General features: G+C 46.3%; 1 protein-coding gene across 1 annotated transcript; it reads left to right on the top strand.

Moving 5' to 3' along the window:
- Nucleotides 1-652: 652 nt before the first annotated feature.
- Nucleotides 653-13,911, top strand: LOC132250742 (cytochrome P450 2J2-like). The gene is made up of 9 exons (XM_059727895.1): nt 653-902; nt 3,696-3,858; nt 5,017-5,166; nt 5,757-5,917; nt 6,754-6,930; nt 7,581-7,716; nt 8,873-9,060; nt 10,762-10,900; nt 13,334-13,911. Exons 1-9 carry the CDS (start codon nt 693-695, stop codon nt 13,507-13,509), a joined length of 1,500 nt encoding a protein of 499 aa, XP_059583878.1. The 5' UTR covers nt 653-692; the 3' UTR covers nt 13,510-13,911.
- Nucleotides 13,912-23,082: the final 9,171 nt, after the last annotated feature.

The following is a 23,082-nucleotide window of genomic DNA, read 5'->3' as shown; positions in this document are numbered from 1 at the left end:
ACCCACCCCCCTGCCTGGCACTGGCACTGGCACACCATGCTGCTCGACCTCCCTGCCAGACTGTGCCCTGCCTCTGCCGGCAGCAGTGTTGCTGACCTGTAGAGGAGTTGGGGGCGTTCAATTGCAAGTTCCCCCAGGGTGCAATTTTCCCTAAGGCTGGCTGTACACGTGGGCATTTTCCTGCTATTCTTGGGTTTTCCCTGATGAATCTGAATCCACCTGGAGCCTCCCAAACTTTCTAATGCCATGTGGCCGGCTACACTTTTCTAACAGCCTCCAAAAGAGGAGGCTGCACTGGACTCCACAGCTACACTAGGATTTTAGCCTCTCCTTTCCTCCTTGTCTCCATTGACTCTGTCTGCCCCCTGCCAATTTAGGGAATTTACTCTCTCTTTCTTTCCTTAGCAAGAGATTGTTCCCCAAACTAACACCATGCAGTGCGAGGAGGAGAGACATACAGCCACACTGCAGTGTACAATCTGGCTTCCCTCTGGAAGCTCTCCTAGTTTTATTACTATCCCACTAGCATTTCCTTGGCGTACTTTCTCATAGGTATGAATGATGAGGACTCTACCATCCCTCCACAGTTGTTTGTGAACTGGCTCCTCCTCCCAAACCCAGGGGCGGGGCGGGTTGCTGATTTACTACCTAGTTTCCTTTCACAATAGTTTCTGCCCATTGTGCACGTCAAAATGCAGCTGCAGTTTCTCTCGTCTCTAACCGTTCTCTGGGAGAATGTGTCCTTCCGGACCGTTGCAGTCTTCATAGGTGCATTTCTTTTGATAGCAGATTGTATGAAAAGGAGACGTGCAGTGAATTTCCCTCCAGGACCGCTGCCTCTTCCGTTTCTGGGCCACATATTGCATCTTGACTTCAAGCAGCCTCACATCTCCATACAGAAGGTAAGAGGTAACGGGAGAGGAATCAGAGACACTCCTTTTCAAAAGTAGGGTTACTGTACATCCAGGTTTTCCTGGACATGTCCTCTTACTGGACCTCTGATCTCCATCCAGGCAGTTTTTAAAAATCTGAACCAATGTCTGGGATTTTGCTCTGCTCCCTTGGTGGAAGTGGAGCAAAGGGCGATTGGAGGCAGTGTACGTATGTGCATTTGTGCACGCACACACATAGCTGGCATGCAGCCAGGCAGGGTCATGGCAGTAGCCCCAGCAACTGCATACAGGTAAATCAATGGGGGCGGGGGTTGGAGGGCCAGGGCTTGGGGACTGTCTGGGGGGCTGTGTGTGTCTATGTGTGTGGCAGAGGTGTGCGGAGGGAATGGGTGTGTGCAGGGGGAGTGGGTGCCTGCTGGTGCTGAGGGAAGCATGGTGTCCGGGGGCTCGGGCTATGGCATGTGAGTGGGGGGCAGGTACTTGCCCCTCCAGCGGGGGAAGAGGGCAGTGGGGAGCTCTGCAGCCAGGCTGGCAACACCAGGGATGGTGCCTGTGCTCATGGGGCTGGGCTGACCAGGAGATGCTGCCCAGGGCGGGCATGGTCAGGCTTCCTGGCACGGCACTGGAGCCCCAGCCCAGGGAGGTGGGTGCCACAGGCATCCTCTCTTCCCTCCCACCTGTGCCAGGGCCAATCTCGCTCAACTGCTGCCTGCACAAGTTGGAGTCACTGCGCTTGAGCCTGGTTGGCATGGGGGCAGCTGGTAGCCCCCTCCTGCAGGGCTGGAGGGAGCAGGGGGCTGTGGGTCAGGAGTGAGGGGCACCAGCATGGCCGGGGGTGGGAGTGAGGGGCACCAGCATGGCCTGGGGTGGAAGGGGGCGATGAGGGACTGTGGCTTGTGATGGGGGACTTCAGTTTGGGAGTGAGGGGCACTGGCAGGACCAGGAGGCTGTAGGTGGGGAGTGAGGTGTACCCCCCCAACAGGTGTCCTCTTTCTTTGAACTGGAAATATGGCAACGCTCTTCAAAAGTAATAGCCAACAGGGTGTGATGAGCAAAAGTCTTGAGGCGGCAGCTGAAGAACGCCCCGCACGGCTCTTGAGGGTAACTGGCTAGTTAGCTCCGGGCTACTCTGGGTTGCGCCAGCTGCTGGCAGTCCCTGTGAGCCACCCACCGTGGCAACCTGCAATTGTTATAGTGTAGGAAACCTGGGTCACATGCTTCTCACCTGGGCTGGGTGTGCGGGCATCCCCCTGAGGATCCCGTCCCCGGTGGAAGTGCTCAAGAAACAGGGTGCACCAAGGCTGTCTGCCTGAGACGGGGAATGCTCCCAAGCAAACTTGGCATTACAGGTGAATCGAGACCTGCATGTTGTGGATGGCAGTGTGTCAGGACAAATGGGGACTAAGGGAACTATAGCTTGGTCGGGGTTTGTCACACATGCAGGTAGGGTGACCACATGTCCCATTTTTTCTGGGGCAGGCCCATGTTAAATAGCCAGCTGGGCATCCTGACAGTTTGCTCAAGTGCATGTTTTAGTCCAATTTTCAGCAGGACAGCAGGACACACGTTTAAAATGGAACAGCCCTCAGGAAAATGGGACTGTCTCTCTCCAGTTTTGGTCTGTGGCACCATCCTCCCCTCCACCAAGTCATGCTGTCTGGTGTGCTGAGACCAGAACTGGGAGGCAGTTAAACATGCCAGACAGCAAGGGTAATGGGGTTGGGGGCATGGTGTCCCATTTTGAGGCCAGGAATATACGATCATCCTGCCTCCTGGGGCCTTGCTAAGTATGCAGTGATATCAGGAAGAGGAAGGCCTACAAAGACTTGACAGATGAGATGTTGCTCATAAAGAGGTACCACGCATAGAAAGACTCAAGATTTGAAAGGTTCTGGGCTGGGATTGAGGTGCTCAGCAGGATTAGAAGGACTCATGATGGATTAGGAGAAATGAGATGGCTAAAATCTCCAAAGGATTTTCAAGAGTTCATTGCAGAAGAGCTTGGAATGATTTAATTACAAGACTTTAGGAGGTATGAGCTGGCACGAACTTGCTCGGAAGTTGTGCAAGGGCCAGAAAGGCCTGTAGGACAAGCAGTGACGATGAGTCAGGAACCCACGAGGATTGAAGGTGACCCAGAAGGTCCAGAGGAGCTTAGAAATGACTCTGTGATATTCGGCCCCTTTGCCCTTCTTTTTTCCCCAAGGGACACAGAGGAACCCAGTAATTCCATTTATTTTCACAGCTTCCAGTCAGGGCCAGCCAGGGGGGAGCAGCACAGTTTGTAATAAGCAGCATATGAACCAGAGAGCACCAGTGCCTCTGACAGGACAGGAGCACACTGTTTAAACCAGAATATTTGATTTCTTCACCAGGGGAGGCAGGTCCCAGGTCCCAGGCAGGAAGGACTTGGTTTGACGCTTTGGGCTGTTGTATTTTGAGATCATTTAGGCAAAGACATAAGGTGGTCCTAGTGATTTAACAGCTTTGTCCTACTGTTACTTCATTCCCTTTTTTTTGTTTGCTGCAAACACCTGTAATGTTTTGTTGTAAGCTCACAGGGCCAAGGAAGGAGGGCTTGAACAGCATGGTCCTCCAGCGCCATTGTAATACAACTTATTAATCATAATTGTTGGGGGGAAAGTAAAGCATTGTAGTCTAAATCTCCCAACCATGCAGTTGGTCAAATAAAAAATATCCCCAACAAAAATCCTGACTGCTCACATATCTTAGGTCCCTAATTCTCATTAACAAGCAAGTTTAACTGTGAACAAAATCACTCAATCTTTTCTTTTTTTCCAGTATGCTGAAAAATATGGTGACGTTTTCAGCCTGCAGCTTGGTAGTGAGCACTTTGTGATTGTAAATGGACTCCAGCTTGTGAAGGAAATACTTGTTAATCAGGGTGAAAACTGTACGGATCGTCCACCGATCCCGATTTTTGAGGAATTCTTTGGTGGCTTCGGTGAGTTTTTCTTTCTAGGACAAGCATTTCTATTGTAATGTTTCAATAATGACTGCACCGATCCTGCAAACACCTGCACGTGGCTTTCACACGAATCCCCTCTAAGCAGTGACAGCATAGTGACTGTCATGGACTCCCCAAAGGGGCTCTTGTTTGGGATCCCCAATCTTAATACAGGTCTTCTCTGAGTGCCCATCTGAAGCCACCCCAGGCATCGCTTCTATAGTGGGTGTCTCTCTGGCTTCAGTTTTGACTCTGGAGCCTGCTGGTCCCTGAACCCTCTGCTCATCTGTGGTCCACCAACAAGACGTGCTCTAGCTCCACTCCTGGACAGGGCCTTTGCCTCCTAAAGAAGAAGGACAGCACCCCAAAGTCGCATGCAGTTCAGCAGGCAGCCCCTTCTGAACAGACAGCAATTATTGGTCCACTCTGATCTTGCAGGCAGAGTCTTCCTGCCACAACACTTGAGCCAAATCTTAGGCAGAGCTTTGGCTTAAAAGTCAGTAAGAAGACTTGAGTGGCCTCCCATGAGACTCTCATTCCTCTCCGTCCTGCCTTTGTTTCTCCACCTTGAGTCTCTGGGAGTCTCTTTTCCAAGCTAGTCTTTCACATTAGGGCTTCTTTCATGTCTCTCTTGGGTACCAAATACATCAGAGAATTTAGTGCAAAGACCCAACTCCATTCCCAGGCTAACCTCAGTGCAATGTTACCCCAAATATTTTCCAAGTTATAACCATGTATGAGAAAGTCAAGGAAATGGAGGCAGGCAACATTATCCTAGAGATTGTAAAAAAAAATAAATTCAGAAGTATTACAAACAATACCAAGTCCTGTCTCAGTAACTTGGGCCCAGATCCTCAAAGACATTTACAGGCCTGCTTCCATTTAGGCCTTCATATATTTCCCATGTTCTGTTTTCCCACGTATGCGGCTGTGTGTGTAAATAGATAAATAGATTTGTTTTCATAGCCCAACACTGATATCCCAAGAATCCCAATGTGAGAGTGATGGAGCACAGATAAGAGGCCAAACGAGAGCAGAGCGTCCTCTGGAAAGAGAACCAGGCTCACTATTAAAATCCCAAAGGGAGGAAGAGTGTTGTGATTGTCCAGTCTCCTAACGTCACCACAAAATAACAGGGATTATCTCTCACCACAGGCGTGATCTTCTCTAACGGATATAATTGGAAAAATCAAAGGAGATTTATCCTATCAACTCTGAGGAATTTTGGTCTGGGGAAGAAGAGTTTAGAGAAACGAATACAGCAGGAAATCAGGTACCTCATTGAGGCAGTTGAGGAAGAGAAAGGTAAAGGAATTATTTGTGAAGTTTTTTTTTTATTAAGGAAAAATAATGTGACTATTATGGGCATGAAATTGCATGTGAGTTCTCTGGAGCCATTTTGTCTTTATTTGGCTCCTTTTTAAAAACTCTGAAATAACTGAGATTTAGGTCAAGACCTGGAATTGGATGCATAAATTTGTCCAGGATTGGGTTTTCTATCTATCAGGAACGGACCCACATCCTGACTTGTGGTCAGCTTTCCTCCAGCTTCCACACAGAGACATGGATTCACAAAACAATCTGCAATTGTTTCCATTAACGACAAGGGTGAAGACGCATGGAATTAACCTCCCTAAGTCTTTATGAAGGCGGAAACCTGTGTAAAAATATACGCCTGCACTTATAAAAGCTATAAAGCCAACTTGAAGTAGCTGCTTGTTCAGTCACTGTGTTTAAAGCATTTTCAGTACTTGGGGTCACCGTGTAAGAGACATTGCTCACTTGGGTGGTATGTAGGATGCCCATATTGACATTTGCACTCTTCTCAAGAACTTTTTTATTTGTTTTTCCGCGAAGCTGGAAGGATCTTATCTCTCCCTTTTGGTGTTTTCCAGGGAATCCTTTTGACCCTCACTTTAAAATTAACAATGCTGTTTCCAACATCATTTGTTCTGTCACTTTTGGGAGCCGGTTTGAATATGATGACAGTCAATTCCAGAGTTTACTGCGGTTGCTTGATGAGACAGTGCAGCTCGAGGGAAGTTTTTGGAGCCAGGTACAGCTTGTTCGATTTCTGACTTCAGGCAGTGTAAAGACTTTATTTTGCTCTCCCTGCCAAACATCCTATGATATCATACTTGAGTTTGTCAGCCTGGTTCTTGGCCCTAAGCACACTTCTCTTGGGCCTGATTGAGGTGTTCAGATGCTCTTTTCCCCAAGCAATCCTCTGCCTTTCCCTATCCGTTCCCTAGTTTTTTCTCTTGAGCTCCCTGGGGTTATCCTGCCTGATCCTCAATTCTGGTTTCTCTTTGGGATGTGTCACCCTCCCCTGCAGAAGGTGATTCCTCCTCCTTCACCCAGGGCTGATTGGATAGCCTGTTCTTGATTCTGATGGTCCATACCCTAGAGAAGCCTCTCAGCCTTTTATAGGATTAACTGAAAAGCAGCAATAGTCCGCTCAGCATGGCCTATACTTGTGCTGGTGACTGCAGCTCCTAAATTTTACCTTCCATCAATTACTTGGCCTTGGTGCCCTGGCTCTGATCAGTGACCAGGACTTCAGCCCTCTATCTTGCCTGCTACTTACCTCTAAGTTCAGGGAAGAGCAGCCTCAAGTGCATGCACGGCTTGCACATGGATGAAAGGATGGCATGATATAAACTGAGCAGTTAGTTCAGAGCCTGCTGGTTCAGAGAGGCCTGGTATCATTCCCTGGCTCTAAAAGAGAGGATCTGTGAGACCTTGATTGAGACCTTTAATCTCTCTCTGTCTCAGTTCTCTGTCTTTGCAATGTCGAGGTCTCTCTTGAGGAAATAGATGTGGGGACATTATACTGCACTAGCCTATTTTTCTAAAACCAAAGTGTCCTTTCTTCTGTCTCTGTGCCCAAAGCTGTATAATTCCTTTCCCACCGTAATGAAGTGGCTCCCAGGACACCATCACACCCTTTTTAAAAACTGGGAAAAACTGAAGTGTTTTGTAAAAGAAGAGATTGCAAAGCACAGGGAGGACTGGAATCCAGCAGACACCAGGGATTTCATTGACTGCTATCTGAAGGAAATCGCAAAGGTAATTGAGTTTCATGAGCAACTGACCCTCAGTGAGTTAACACTTAGGACCTGATTCAGCCAAGCACTTAAGCACATAGCTTCAGGTGGGAGGGTGGCCCCGTTGGCATCCAAATAACTCCTCACATGCTGAAAGAGAAGCGCTTGCTTGAGTGTCTTGATGAACTAGAGCCTGAAGGTGTGTTAAAATACACTGACTGCGTTCTGGGCTCACACCCAAAACCAGCTCTAGCCTACAGCCATCTTGAACCAAGCACTCAGCTCTAAAATCAGCAGAAACTTCATCCAAAAGAATGAAGCTCAGTCTTCCCTGTTTTAAGCTCTATTCTTGGACATGCTGGGGGCTGGCAGCTCTCCCTGAAGTCAATGGACATTGCATGCAACGTCTTGTAGCAGTAGTGTACCTAGGGGGAAGGAGGAGGGTGTTGGGCACCGAGGTAGACACAGGGGCCCATCCCCTCTGGCTTTTGCCATAGCAGCCCTGTATTGCTCAGTTATAGGTCTGAGACTGGACCAGCCCTGCACTACCCCCAGGGCACAAAAACTCCTTAGTTGAACCTCTGCTTTGCAGATCTGAGCCTGCAATGTAGCGTGGAAGCAGACTAATAGACACTCATATGGAATTGATTAGAATTAAAACATTTTCTTTAGAATGAAGCCAATCCTACTTTCCATGAAAACAATCTCATATTTTCTACACTGGATCTTTTTTTTGCTGGAACTGAGACAACCTCCACAACCATCCGCTGGGCCCTACTGTACATGGCCCTATATCCAGAAATTCAAGGTAAAATGGCTTTGTTTCTATCCCAGCATCAGAGCCTTCTGGTAGGATTTTGAATGCTGTTCTATGAAATGCCGATGCCTAAGTGCTTTCTTTCCAAAGATTTTCCCCATTCAGAAATGTTTCCCTGATAAACATTTGGCAAGTAATGTAGAAGCAAGAAGAAAACTCCACAGCCACAGTAAGCTTGATCGAGGGAGAGGATGGCATTGTGTCTAATGTACCTGCTTCAGTGATGTTGCTCATGGATTTTTAAAATGTGGCCCTTACTTGTGCTTGTTCTTCTGTCCCAGGGAGATCTCCTTCAGTACAGACAGACAAAAGGCCAGTGTGTGCTGGGAAAATGTGGGAGATTGCCTCAGAGAGAAAACTGGTGGATAAGCATCTTCCTGGTCAGGTTTCCCTTGGAACATCCCTGGGAGCCCTGACACCAATATTTTGAAAAGGGACAGAATATGGATTGAAAATACCTCTTGCTGCCTATATACATGGTCGGGGGTGGGGCGATTGGTTTAATTAGAGCGGTTCCCAGATAGCTGCTCTAATTAAAATGGCCCACCATCATGGGTATTAAGCTCCTGCGTATTTCCAAATGGGCATGGGGCACTTTATATAAAGCTCATTCAATGTGGTTTAGATAAAGTGTCCCTGCAGCCATTTTGAAATGCATGGGGGCTTAATACACGTGACAGCGAGGCGATGCTGGAGTGTTCTAATTAGAACACAAACGAGCACGTCTATAGGCACCCCCTGTGTCTATTGTGAGAGGGAGGAGAGGTGTGTATGAAGACAATTTTTTTGCACAACACGCAGAGCCCGAACACAGGTCTTTCAACTCCCGGTCCATTGTTCTCTCTACTGATCTATACGTCCTTGCTTGATAAGATGGTTCAGTAAGTGGGGGTTCATACCATATTGTCAGCAACATCACTGGCATGGACTGGGGACAGTTTTCTTCTCCTTCTACTGCATCAGAGGCAATTGATCCTCTAACGAGGTTTTCTATTTATTCTTTAGTTACACAAAAAAATTCTCTTGCCTCTAGTGCATGAGGCCCAAGACACTCTTCTTAAGCTAAACAGGCATACCTTTCTATGCTTACTGGTACATTCAAATGTAGAGACTGCACTCTGGTACTTAAACAGAGCTCTTTCCACAGAGAGAGTGCAAGCAGAGATCGACACAGTGGTTGGCCAGTCTCGCCTGCCAGCCATGGATGACAGAGACAACATGCCATACACCAATGCGATTGTGCATGAAATTCAAAGGATAAGCAACATTGTCCCTTTAAATGTGCCCCGAAGGATAACAAGGGACACAACACTGGCTGGATTCCATCTGCCAAAGGTAACCTGGAAGGAAATGTAGTCTTGCTTTTTATCTTGGTTTAGGGAATTAATCAAGAGGAGTTTGAACTAGAAACCCACATCTGAATGCCTTCATACTTCAGGGCAGGAAAGGTGTGGTTCTGACCCATTTAGAGAACCAATCCAGATCCAGACCTGCATTTTACAGCTGCTCCTTATTTCTATACACATTCCCAGCACCATGGAGGTATTTGAAAATCAGACCAGAATTTTTGACCTGATGACTACAAAAACGATAATGGAATATATTTTTATTTAATAGCTTGAAGCCATAATATATGGGCTAAGAACAGGATCTAGCACAAAGAACAGGATCTAGCACAAGCTCATTGCTGAGGCTATTGGCTGACACAAGATCAGTAGAGTTCTTGGTGCCTGCAGGTCTGTTCTGGGGGGGCTTAGAGCAGGGAAATAGAAATATTCCCTCTTTAGCACCTCCAGAAGTCTGCACAGCTGCCTCTTTGGGGCCTGCAGCATTTCTGACTGCCTCCAGCCAGACTGCCAGGCAGAAACTTCTCCTTATGGGAAGAAGCAGGTGGAATCTCTGCCCCAGCTTTGCCCAAGCAACTTTAATCCAGGGTTTGCTCAGGTCTTGACGCCTGGGCAGATTCATCTTCTCCCTCTCTCCTGCTTGCTCAGGGAAGTGTAGGACCCATGTCCATGGTCCTCCTGAGTTTCCCGCTGACTGGCAGCCTCATGCTGGAAATCAGCCAGACAAAACCAGACTGGGGACCATTCTGTCAGTCAGCGTGAACCAGGACAACATTATCCTGTAAGAGATGCTCGGGACCAGATAACCAGTGGGTAGACAATGAAACTGTGTTGAAATATGTGCACACAATCATTACACATCCATTGTAAAGTACTAGCTACTTAGCTACATATTGTTTTTTGAAGGCCAGTACTCACCAAGAGCCTAAAACAGGGTTTGCAATCCTTTGTGAGGCTTTATGCTTTATATAAAAGCCTGAACTTGAATTTTCAGTACTTGTATTCTGTTAGAAATTCAGAACCTGTCCTAAGAGACTTTGGAGTATTAGCAGCTTTATAACATTCCCTATATCATTGAATCATAGAAAATTAGGGTTGGAAAGGATCTCAGGAGGTCACTTAGTCCAACCCCCTGCTCAAAGCAGGACCAGCCCCAACTAGATCATCCCAGCCAGGGCTTTGTCAAGCCAGGTCTTGAAAACCTCCAAGGATGGAGATGCCACCACCTCTCTAGGTAGCCTGTTCAAGTGCTTCACCACCCTGCTAGTGAGAGAGTTTTTCCTAATATCCAACCTAATCCTCCCTTGCTATATGAAGGCAGCAACCCTGATTAGGGGAGAGGAGAAGTGATTTGTGCTCTGACTGGTGATTGTATTTACGGTGACAGTTTTACCGAAATTTGTGATAAACAAGCTAAGAAAAAGGTCTCTTCCTCAGACATCAACACCTCACCCCTAGGACTGAAAAAACTCTCCCAGGTCCTCCAGGCAAGCCACTAGCAAAACCAAACTCAATAATCTACCTACAGGGCAAAAAGACAGGCGGGAAAATTTTTTTTAAAAACAAACGAAAAACCTGCTTTTTATACCATCTGCAAGATAAAAAAAGAAAGGTCCTTGCCCTTCACTCCATTGCAGGTTACAATCAAAGAAACAGAACTGGTTTTAAGTCCTTTTCTTTCTCTGTCCAGGGGATCATTCTGATCACCAATTTGACGTCGGTGCTGTTTGACAGGAACGAGTGGGAAACTCCTGATGCTTTTAACCCTGAGCACTTTCTGAAGGATGGCCAGTTCAGGAAGAGAGAGGCTTTCCTGCCCTTCTCAGCAGGTGAGATCTGCTTGATTCTCTCCAGTAGCACCAGGTTTGGGCCTCTGTGTTTCTACCTAGGAAAAGCCCAGAGCAAACTTATTAATTATAGAGGACCCATGGAAAATGGGTAGCTACAGTCATGGTCAGGGTTTAGATTCTGGGGCTGGGGTGCAGCCTGCTCAGCCTTGTCAAAGCCTAGGCGTGGGTGGTCCTGGTTATGTCTGAAGGCCAGGAAGTGAAGTCATGTCAGAACTGTGTGGCCAGCAGATTGAGGGAGATAAGTATCTGCTCTATTCTTCACTGGTGAGGCCGCATCTGGAGTACTGTGTCCAGTTTTGGCCCCCCTACTAAAGAAAGGGTATGGAGAAGTTGGAAAGAGTCCAGTGGAGGGCAACACAAATGATTAGGGGGCTGAGAGCACATGACTTCTGAAGACAGAGTGAGGGAACTGGGCTTATTTAGTCTGAAGAAAAGAAGACTGAGTGGGGATTTGATAGCAGCCTTTAACTACCTGAAGGGTGGTTCCAAAAGAGGATGGAGCTGGACTGCTCTCAGTGGTGACAGGGCATCTACATGTGCATTTACACATGCCTAAAGTGAATGCGCATTACCTTAATGCGCATGAAGCGGGTTTAGGTATGGGTCTACATGTGCAGGTGTTCAAATGCATTCATGTTATGTGTGAACTGTCTTGGGACTAAAGTTCATCCCAAGTCAGTCAACTTACACAGCATTAATGCGCTTTAAAGCATCTATATATTCATTAATGCACTTGAACTATTCAAGCCTAAATTTGATACTTGCATTTGCAGGTGTCCAATGTAGGTGCAAATAGCCTAAATTCACCATTTTTAATGCACATTAAGGGTGTACACATGTAGATGTGCATCCTTAATGAGCATTAACTTCGGCTAATATGCATTAAATTGGCATGTGTAGTCACACCCACAGATGACATAACAAGGAGCAATGGTCTTAAGTTGCAGCGAGGGTGGTTTAAGTTGGATATTAGGAAAAACTTTCACACTAGGAGGGTGGTAAGGCACTAGAACAGCTTACCTAGCGAGGTGGTGGAATCTCTACCCTTGGAGGTTTTTAAGGCCTGGCTAGACAAAGCCCTGGCTGGGATGATCTAGCTGGGCCTGGTCCTACTTTGAGCACAGGGTGGGACTAGATGACCTCCTGAGGTCCCTTTCAACCCTAATTTTCTATGCTTTTATGAACTAGACAGCCATCCAGGCATCAGGAGCAGAAGGGATGAGTGAGCCACAGACCAGCCTGAGTCCTGCTCCCTAAAGTCGGCCTAAATGCCTGGGGGCTGTTTTCGGTAGCTAGTGGTCCCGGGCCCAGAGCGCTGTGTACACTGCAAATGTAGAAAAGGGAGAGGCTTCTCCCTTTTAACTGGAGCCTGCATCTCCTGCTGCATTAGGTCACAGACAGCCATCTCTCCCCATCCTGTTGAAGCTGGCCCCCTGGGCAGTCAGGGAGGGGAGTATATGTGAGGCCAAATGATATATAGGGCACCTTCCTAAGGACGGTGGTGAAATGAGCTAGACTGTGCCTGAAAAAATAGGGTGCTCTGGGCCCTGGCCTTGCCCTGGGCCAGCAATTAGTATACACTAATGTGAAGTGGGATATCTAAGTTCAAATCCCTTGTGACTGAGGGTGACCTAGAATCTGTGTCTCCCATTCCCTGGGCAAGTTGCCCAAGTACTAGCCTGAGAACTAGGACAACCTTCCTTCTTGGCCAACCAGTCACCAGTTGTACTTTTTCCACAAGTAACATTCAAGCAGCTTCAAGTGATTTAGAGTTTACAGGCCTATGCCACTGGAATAGGATCGCAGCAAGACTACAGCAAGAGCATAAACGGCTGGAGTAAGGTCTTCTGTGCAGGCTTAGAAAGCCCTAGCCTGTTGCACATGGTAGAGTAAGACCTAAAAGTCTGCTAAATGCTTCAACATGACACGTATGTGACTACAGTTAGCTGCTTAAATGCTACTTATCGGCCTGAGGGGGAGACAAATTGGGTCATTGGGCGTTTCTAGACCTGGGAGGTGGGCGGGTAGGGCGCTTTAATTAGCAAGCCATGCTAATTTAAAGTACCCAAGCGTCACATGTATCAGCATCCCTGCACTGAAAAAATGGCAACGGGTTGCTTTGAAGTAAAGCACATTCAATAAGCTTGAGTTTAAATCACCGCACCACTGTTTTTCAGCATGGGGGCGCTGATACACGTGATGCCGGAGGCCGGTGGAGCACATTAATTTCTGCACTCCAGCATGCTAGATTCATTGAGTTTGCTCCAGCCTGCTGGATTTACAGCACATCGGAGCAGCCTCACTGCATGCGTATAGGAGCCCATTGTTTTTACTTACAAAAAGTACCATTGCTGGTAGAGCTTTTTAACACAGTCCTTTAGCTGATACACACAAATGTTGCTATTGTTTCAGGGAAAAGGGTTTGCCTGGGAGAGCAGCTGGCTAGAACGGAGCTGTTCCTGTTCTTCACCGCCCTATTTCAGAAGTTCACGTTCCAGGCACCGAAGAACACGAAGCTCAACCTCCAGTTCAGACTAGGCATCACCATGAGCCCTCGGTCATACAAGATCCAGGCTTTGCCTCGGTAGGTAGCGCTGTCAAGATCTGCCCTTGCTCCATTTCTCAGAATTACAGGAGTTTTTTCTATAGATGGAGCTGTGTGTATTGTTCCCAAATGTCCCTACGTCCTCCATTTCTGTGTCCCAGTAAGGGGGTGGTTGCAGCTGTTTATCTCCAGTGTTTGGGAGTGCAAAGTGGTTACTGCTGTAAGGACAGAATAGGATTTCATACTTCCTTCTTCCATGGAAAAATTGAATACAGATGGAAATGTTTTGACAAAATTGTTAATGTTTTGTCCAAAAAAAATCTGTTAAAAAATCTAATGAGGAAAAGCACCTCAGCTTAGACCACCTTTGCTTTTCATATTTCAGGAGTGTTGGTTATAGCTCTGTATTTAGTTGGTTTAATTAAAGATACCATATTTACCCAAAGACCCTTGTCTGCCTTTTCTCTTCATGTGCATTTCAGTCTTCCCTCATCCATCTTGATTGCTAAAAAACAGAGGTTCTTCACTTTGGGGTCACTAAACAGTGTAAGCCAAGGTGACTAAAACCAATAGCAATGAGAAGGTTAACTCCTGGGTTTAAATGAACTCAGCAGCTCAACTTGAAGCCCATCAGTGACTTGGCATTGAACTTTTAAGTGTAGTCCTGTGTTATAGTAAACCTTGTTTTTTTGCTACTATTTTAAATCCAAGTAGATAACTTGGGTTAGCCAAATGTAGTTATGAACATGTCTATCACCATGTCAGCATATACACATATGACAATCAGTGAGGATTCTCATATTCCTCATTTGAGGATTTTATGAGGACAGTGTACTTGAACCGCTATGAAAGTGTATGATCTGTAGAAACCTGATCTCATTGGAAACTGGACGCCTAACTCATGTAACGGTAATAATCTCTCTTTGCTGACAGTACAGACGTGGTTTAAAAACTAGAGAGACGCTTTGGTGTACCAGGCAAGATTAGCAGTACATGGACAATCACTAATATACCTATTATAAAATATTGATACCAAATATGAAATTAAGAACCACGGTAAATGCTTGTTTGGTCACTTATAGATGCCTTAAACCACGAGCAGTATGGTAGTTAGCAATCATAGGGCACTTATACACATGTAAGCTAACTACCATACTGCTCGTGGTTTAAGGCATCTGTAAGTGAACGAAAGAGTCATTTGCTCTGGTTCTTAATTTCATATTTAGTATCAATATTTTATAATAGGTGTATTAGGGCCCTTCTACATGTTACATAAATGGCAAGGACGTTACATGTGCATATACCTACACGGCTACCAAATACATCCCTGAAACATGGAAGATGTTGAATTTTAGTCCATTTTGGATTTTACCTTCATTGCTGAACAGCAAGAAAGATTTCTACACCTCCCTGCCTTTCTGCCATCTGACACCACCAGGGAAGGAATCCTGCTTTATCTGCACGTCAGACAGCAACTCACAAAGACACTCTCGTGGACCCAGAGGAATAGACTTCTACCTTCCGCTTCCTCCTTGCAAACATGAAGTTTATTTTCTATCTGTGGGAACTTTTTACTATCTTTAATTTTCCCTGAGCCTGAGGAAGGGCACGTGTGCGCTAAGCTTGCAGAAAAAAATATTTTTTTTGCAATTTCTTAGTTGGTCTAATAAAAAGTATCATCTCGGAACCCCGAGTTCTAGAGTTTTGCATTTCTTTTATATAATGTAGAATATTTTTATAGTTGGCTTGGATGGCACCTTAAATTGAACAAGTGCCCCAGAACCAGTGCCAGCATTCAGCTGATTGTCAGCCTCATACCATACTGAGTTATGCCAGGCTGCAGGCACCTGGCTTTCAACTTGCTTGTTCAGGGGGAGCTCAGGATCATCGTCTCCAGCTCCCCCTGCACTGGCCAGTAGACAGGACATGATTGGGACCTGATACCTGATTCTGAACTGATGCCTCCTGCCATGCATGTGTGGCATGGTAGGAGGTATGATTGTTGGGGTTGGGGATCAAATCTCAGGGTGCCTTTAAGTAAATGTGTGCCAGAGGACTTAAGCATATCCTAAAGGAGTGATAACTTTCTTATTTTTTGTGGCTCAATGTAGTTAAACAACAGTTTTAGTTTGTAGTGTTGATTGTAGTTTCCAAACTCATTTAAAATGAATTACTGAGCAAGTTTTGATATGCAGCTGTTTCGGCTTTGACTAGCAACCCTTTAATTTTTGGCAAAATAAATGGGGTGAAAAGAAATTCTGAGAATCAACTTATTGATTGCTTTCTAAGAATAAATCCACTGACTAAAAGGTCATTGGAAATGTCTTTTTAGTACAAAGGCATTTTAAAGCGAAAGAACTATAATGCCAATGATTAATTATGACTTTAAGTTGCTTATACATTGAGATTTGTACTAACTACATAAAAGAACGGCCCATCCAGGACTGGCACCTGTTACAAAAGTGCAGAGCACGTAGAACAGATCATTACAGCTGATTCCTCTCTCTGTGCCCCTCCTCCTTCCCCCTTTCCCCCTGCCCCATAAAAGCCACACTCTGGGTAAGACAACAACAGAATTTGCTAAATAATTTCTTATAAGCATCCCAGACCAGAGCTATCCATAACACCCTCAGGATTATCACAAGTAGGTATTTTTTACTCTTCTGGCACCTGCTGTCCAGATACAGAAATCATAACTCCTGCCTGTGGTTGACTCAGATGCTCCTCTACACAGATCTGGCTCTAGGAGCAGCCCCTTGTCAGGAGGTATGTATTCACATTGCTTGAAAAGCAATTTTCTGGTTGTTTCCTCTTTTTTTTCATATTCCCTGGATGTGTGCACTTGTTCACACACCTCTTTATATAAACTAGTTTCCTTTACTCCATGAGCAAGCACGTAATGGAAATCAAAGGAGACATCAAAAAAGCACTGATATTCAGGAATCTTTTTCCTGTTCTAATTCCCAACAGCTAGGTTGCATTTCATGGTGAGGGATCCTGGTTTTCCCTGATAAAAAAATCACCTATTCTCTAATAAAAAAATCACAAATTCTCTACTTAAAACCCCCAAATGCTTGATTAACATGAAAGGCCACTATATATATCTATATATATATATATATCTATATATATGTATAGATATATATATATATATAGATATATATATATAGGTATCAGTTGAAAACAATGCTTTCTTGATATATTTACAATTTTAAATAATTTGGAAGCCTACCAGTGCCTTACATACTATAATAAAACCCATTCTAAATACTCAGGCCATAAATTTAGCCCTTAAACTGAGCCCTCCCTGCAGGTACAGCACACATACCCGATCTCTCTTTCCCCACCCCAGCTAAAGCATGCTCCAATTCACAGCGTCCCAGCCTCGTCCGCAGCTCACACACCAAAAGCAAAGCTGACAGGTAATGGCCAATGGCAGATTAAGATTTACTGAGGCCCTGGGCAAACAGAAACGTGGAGGCCCCCCACCAGGCAGGATCCCTCTGTGCTTGCCAGGGGGCTAAGGTTGGTCCCATCTGGCATTCTCAGCTGACAAGATCCCAGCAGGGATCGAGGTGACTCTGATGATACCACAGCATGAAGTGCAGACCCAGGTGGATGCTCAGATACCCACCCAGAACCTGCCAGCCACACTGGCCCCATGCTGCTTCTAGTGCGCAGGGTGGGAGCTAGGGTAAGCTGCAGATGAGGCCAGGATGCACAACTCAGCAGCCAAATCAGCCGGCTTCCCACGGGCTGGATCCTAAGACTTTGTGGCTGCTGGCTGCTGGGCTGGATACAATCACTTGGTGGGCAGAATCTGGCCCATGCGACATATTTTGCCCATCCCCGCCTTAAGGTGAGCAGGACTTAAAGAACTGATACAGAGACAGAAAGAGAGAGCACCTTAGGCAGGGTCAAGGCAAGCACTAGGGGGCATTATGGAAACTCCTGGTGCCTCACCTGTTACAAGGACCCTAGAGGTCTCTGACCTAAGCCTAGGGACTGCTCCAGTATGGCGAGGATGCTGAGGCAGACAAATGTTTGCACGGGTATTTATTACTGTTATTATTATTATTTTTGCCTGGTCCTGTACAGTTTTGGTGCTGTCTGCAGTAAAGAGTAGTTGTCTTGAGAAACAATTCACGACCACACCTTTCCCACCGGCAAATACATGCCAAACATTGGAATGCAGCACTGCAGCAGTTTCTCTTTTCTACCGAGAGGATTAGGGTGTGCTCAAGCATGGTTGCCCAGGTGCCAGAGGACTGGAAAAGGGCCAATGTGGTTCCCATTTTCAAAAAAGGGAGGAAGGAGGACCCAGAAAACTATAGGCCTGTTAATCTAACCTAGGTCCTGGGAAAGCTCTTTAAGAAAATTATCCAGGAGCACATCTGCAAGGGACCAGCAGGGGAGATTATGCTTAGGGGCAATCAACATGGGTCCATTAGAGGCAGGTCCTGTCAGACCAACCTGGTGGCCTTCTATGACCAGGTCACAAAATCCTTGGACACAGGTATCGCGGTGGACATAGTCTTTCTGGACTTTAGGAAGGCCTTCGACACTGTCTCTTACCCCATTTTCATTTTACAAAATGAGACAACTGTGGTGTCAATGCCTACAGTCATATGGGTCACAAATTGGCTGGAGGGCCACATGCAGAGAGTGGTGGTCGATGGGTCATTTTTGACCTGGAGGGATGCGGGCAGTGGGGGCCCCCAGGGCTCAGTCCTCGGACCCGCACTGTTGAACATTTTGACTTTGACGAGGGGGTAAAAAGCACCCTGTTCAAATTTGCTGATGACACTAAGCTATGGGGGGATGTGGGATGCTAGAAGGGAGGAACAGGCTGTAATTGAACCTAGACAGGTTAGAGAGGTGGGCGGATGAGAACAGGATGGGTTTCAACACTGACAAGTGCAAGGTGGTCTACCTGGGGAGGAGGAACCAGCAGCACACCTACAGGCTGGGGAACTCGCTTCTCGTCAGTGCAGAGGCAGAAAAGGATCTTGGTGTTATTATTGATGCCAAAATGAACATGGGCGGCCGTTGTGGGGACATGGTCAGAAAAGCTGACCGTACCTTGTCATGTACCCACAGATGCGACACTGGTCAGGCCGCAGTTGGAGTACTGTGTCCAGTTCTGGGTGCTGCAGTTCAGGAGGGATGTGGACAACATGGAGAGGGTCCAGAGGAGGGCCACTCGCATGATCAGGGGTCAGCAGGGCAGGCCCTATGAGGAGAGGCTATGGGACCTGAACCTGTTCAGCCTCCACAAGAGAAGGTGAGAGGGGATTTGGTGGCCATCTATAAACTTGCCAAGGGGGACCAGCAGGCAATGGGAGAGTCCCTGTTCCCCCAAGTGCTACCAGGAGTAACAAGAAATAATGGCCATAAGCTGACTGAGAGTAGTTTCAGGCTAGATATCAGGAGGTGCTACTTCACAGTCAGGACTGCCTGGAGCTGGAACCAACTTCCAAAGGAAGTGCTGCTCACCCCTATCCTGGCCATCTTCAGAAAGAGGCTAGACAATCACCTAGCCAGGGTTGTTTGACCCCAGCATCCCTTCCTGCCCATGGGAGGGGGTCAGACTTGATGATCCACTCAGGTCCCTTCCAACCCTCCCAACTATGAATGTATGAAGATATAGGTACTTCGAGACCACAAAAGATAAAAGCACACAGGTGCAGTCTTATGGGGGCTGTGCAACAGAAATGCTCTCCCAAGGCTGTATACAGGACAATGGTGAAATTAAAGCTGCCAAATCACATTGCCACCTGCTGTAAATTAATCCTGTCTCTCCATGACTATGGATTTGCAAGGGATCTGGATTTACTGGATTGTTTTTAGACAGAGAGAAACAGAGAATCTGCTCAAGGTCAATGCAAACGTTGAGGCATGAGAAAAAAAATTAAATGGCAATCTAGGATCCGGGATCCAGGCTATATTCTCTGGCAGAGACAGGCCTGGCAGGGCTTCCCAGTTGGGCGTGTGCCTCTTGGGTCCCTATGTAATCACACTGATCTTGTTTCTAAACACTTGCCTCCTCCATTGTCAAGAGGTGGGTAGGGCTGTTCCTGCTGCATGGTTTTCTTTCACAAGAGTTGCTGCCATCCGTGCAAGTGATTGCTGCTAGTCAAGATGTACCTGCAGTTTTTCTTCCTTTTAACTGTTCTCTGGGAGAACGTGTCCTTCCGGACCCTTGCAGTGTTCACAGTCATGTTGCTGCTGGCTGCTGATTATATGAAAAGGAGACGTCCAGCCAATTTCCCTCCAGGACCACTGCCTCTTCCTTTCTTGGGCCACATATTCCATGTGGACTTCAGGCAGCCTCACATCTCCTTGAAGAAGGTAAGAGGTGACAGGAGAGGAATCAGAGGCACTCCTTTTCAAAAGTAATAGAAAACAGGGTGTGATGAGAATTGGTGCTGAGTCAGGAGCTTATGAAGCAAGAAGGGAACTTTAGAAGCTCCATGGGACAAAGAAATTGCTTTGTGAGCTTCATCCCCTTGCAATTCCTTTCTTGGGGGTCACTGAGAAAACTGTTATTTCCAGAATTTTCAGTCGGTGTCATGGAGCAGGTGCAAATACTGTCATAAGCAGAATATGAACTTGAAAATACCAGTGCCTCTGATGATGGCTAGGAAATGCTATTTAGAGATTTGATTTGGGAAACTGGCTTATAGATAAAGTAGATATTTCATTAGAGCAATGGTCAATAGCAAGGGTTAATTAATTTCTAAAAGCCTGTTTGTGGCAAAGTTTCTTTCAAGGCTTACTGTGCCTGACATAGGCAAGCAGCAGACACACGGGCTGGGAAACTGAAGACATGTAGTACAGTGTTCCATAACTGTGATAAAGGACTCTGCAGCTGGTCACTTTGACCTGGCCAAAGTGGCAGAGCCCTTGGGATCTGCAGTTTTGGTGGACAGACCAAACGAGGAAGCCCTGTAAACAACCAAATTAGGATGTGTGCATGTGATAGGTTTGTGAAACACAGGAATATTCTGACAAGACAGAACGTGGACAGTATGATGACCACAGGGAAACCAATCACAGATGCCTAGAGATGAAGAGTCATCAGATGGGAGAAAGAATAGAAAAAGAGGGATTTCAGAGCAGCAAAGGGTCCCTGAGAGGGGTACCTGAGGCCTCCATGGACAAAGGGTACACCACCAGCCAATCTCACCCACCCTACTGGGTGTGGGGGTGGGCCTCAGCCTATGACCTCCAGGCTGCTGACATCTGACATTCAAGAAAGAACTTCAGCATGAAGTTCACATCCTGGCCAGCTGTACCTTGACCCTGACAGCTCTAGAACTGGTAGATATAAAATTGTTTGTATTATTCTTATCTGCTATCACTGTGTATCAATAAAATTTGCCTATTATTTAATGGAAAGGTCCTGGTCAGTCTAAGGGTTTGGGTCCACCCAGAGCAAGGTATCTGAGTCATAAATCCAGTGCCAACATCTGATAGAACTGCAACACACTTTTTAAACCAGCTTTTTATTTCTTCACCAGCCATTGTAGCTTTGAAGGGCAATGCGTCCCAGTCAGCAGTACTATCAGGCAGAAAATAGTTTATTCCGCTTACTATATTTCATGGTGTATAGATCAACAGGGTATACGTCAATCCCATTTTTCTGATTGAGGAAGTTAGGAATTTTGTAGATCCGTTGTATAAGCTGGCCTAACTTTTTGGATCAGAAATATGTGGTCAACTTATACCATCCCTGTATGATCTCCCTGAGGGCCAGGCACCCCAGGGTGGACAAATGCTGCAGTGCTAGGGCTGGGCTCGGTGCTTTGCTGGCACAGCTCCATCCCCTGCAAATGGCGCTACCAAGTGCCAAGCCCGGCTGTGCCAGCTGAGCATCAAGCCTGGCCCCATCCCCTGTGAGCAGTGCTCCAGCACGTGTCCACCCCCTGGGTGCCTGGTTTACAGTGAGGGCACGTAGGGGTCACTGTAAGTCAAGTGCCAAGCAGTCACAGCAGACAGTGATATGGTGTATAAAATCAAGGTTGAATTTTAAGAGTTAAAATTGAGCTTCAAAACTCAATTTATACACCATAAAATATGATAATTGTGGCTGAGTGTGCTAATAAATATTATGCACTCTTTGCACTGTTTTATAAAGACATCTTCAAGAAAAGACACGCCTATACACATGCTCCAATTAGAATGCATCAGAGCAGACTTGATTAACTGAGTCTGTTGGAGAGTTCTAATGAGAACGCTGCAGCGACACGTATTCGGGGTCCCACATTTCAAAATGGCATTGGAGGCACTTTAATTAAAACTCATCGAATGCGCTTTAGTTAAAGCGTCCCTGCAGCCATTTTGAAATGTGGGATGCTGAATACATGTGACACGGCAGCATTTTAATTAGAGCAGATCTCCAGGAGCTGCTCTAATTCAAATGCTTCCCCGCTGCCACCGTGGAGCAGGTGTATAAATGTCCATGGTGATTGTATTGGTTTGAAGTGCCCATTCTACTACTACCTCACTCAGTCGGTCTTCTTCAAAAACCTGTGGAGACTTGTTTAAGCTCTTGAGAGCAAACAAGTAAGACATGCTTTTTCAGTATTATTGCTTTACATCTAATGAATAATAGTTGTGAAGAGCAAAGTAAGACAACACATTCTAGTTACCAACCACACATAATCTCTTCTTTTTTCCAGTTTGTTGAAAACTATGGCAACATTTTCAGCCTCCAGTTAGGTTACAGGACATTTGTGTTTGTCAGTGGGTTCCAGCTGGTGAAGGAAGCACTTGTTCATCAGGGTCAAAACTTGGTAGATCGTCCCCAGGTCCCCATTACACATGAAGTCTTTGGTGGCTTGGGTGAGTTCCTCTTTTTTCAGGAAAAGCATTTAAGGTGTAACATTTTAATAACTAGTAAACTGATCCTGCAACCGTGTGCACTTGGGCTTCCCATGAGGAGTCTCCTGAAATCTATGTTGGGATAGGAAGTGTCATCTATTCCCCGAAAGGGCTCTGGGTTGAGATTTTAACACAGTCTCTCTCTGATTACTCCTTGAAGCTAGAGTGGATGAACCCCTGGCTTGTCAGCCTCTGAGACCAGGTCTTCCAGTCCCTGCAGCCCCTGGCTATCCTTGGTTCCCAGAGTGACCTGCTGTCTGTCTCAGCTCCTGGACAGGACTTTTACCTCTTTCAGGGGGAAAGAGTCCAGCAGGCAGCCCTTCTTAACCAAGACAATGCGCCACCAGACAGAGCTCTCATTCAGAAGGCCCTGAAGGTCCTCTCCCGAAACCCTGCGCCCCTCCCTCCAGCAGGGAACCACCAGGGGCTGGGCCTGAATTTCATGGTTCTCTGTTGTGTCTTCCTATACCAATTAGCCCATTTTACTTGGGCTAATTGCAACTCAGGTCAGAGGCCCTCCCATGTTTAATTCTGGGCAGCATTAACCCATTCTTTAAAAGGGTAGAACAGTGTATGAGAAATTTAAGGAAGCTAAAGCATGTAACATTGTCATGGAGATTGTAAAAACCAACCCCCTCAACCCACCCTGCAAAAATCACATTGGACCAGAAATATTACAAAGCAATACATTATTCTGTCAAAGAGACTTTGGCCCAGATCCTCAAAGATA

Source organism: Alligator mississippiensis, chromosome 5 (assembly GCF_030867095.1).
Source record: "Alligator mississippiensis isolate rAllMis1 chromosome 5, rAllMis1, whole genome shotgun sequence".
In the NCBI taxonomy this organism is placed as follows: Eukaryota; Metazoa; Chordata; order Crocodylia; family Alligatoridae; genus Alligator; species Alligator mississippiensis.
The sequence above is the reverse complement of the archived record's forward strand: the minus strand, read 5'-3'. Positions and strand labels throughout refer to the sequence as shown.

Excerpts from the sequence above, each read along its gene's own strand:
- LOC132250742 (XM_059727895.1), top strand. The coding sequence starts at position 693 with ATGCAGCTGCAGTTTCTCTCGTCTCTAACCGTTCTCTGGGAGAATGTG. Across the intron at positions 5,167-5,756 it reads GGCAGTTGAGGAAGAGAAAG|GGAATCCTTTTGACCCTCAC; the intron begins GTAAAGGAATTA and ends GGTGTTTTCCAG. Across the intron at positions 9,061-10,761 it reads CTGGATTCCATCTGCCAAAG|GGGATCATTCTGATCACCAA; the intron begins GTAACCTGGAAG and ends TTCTCTGTCCAG.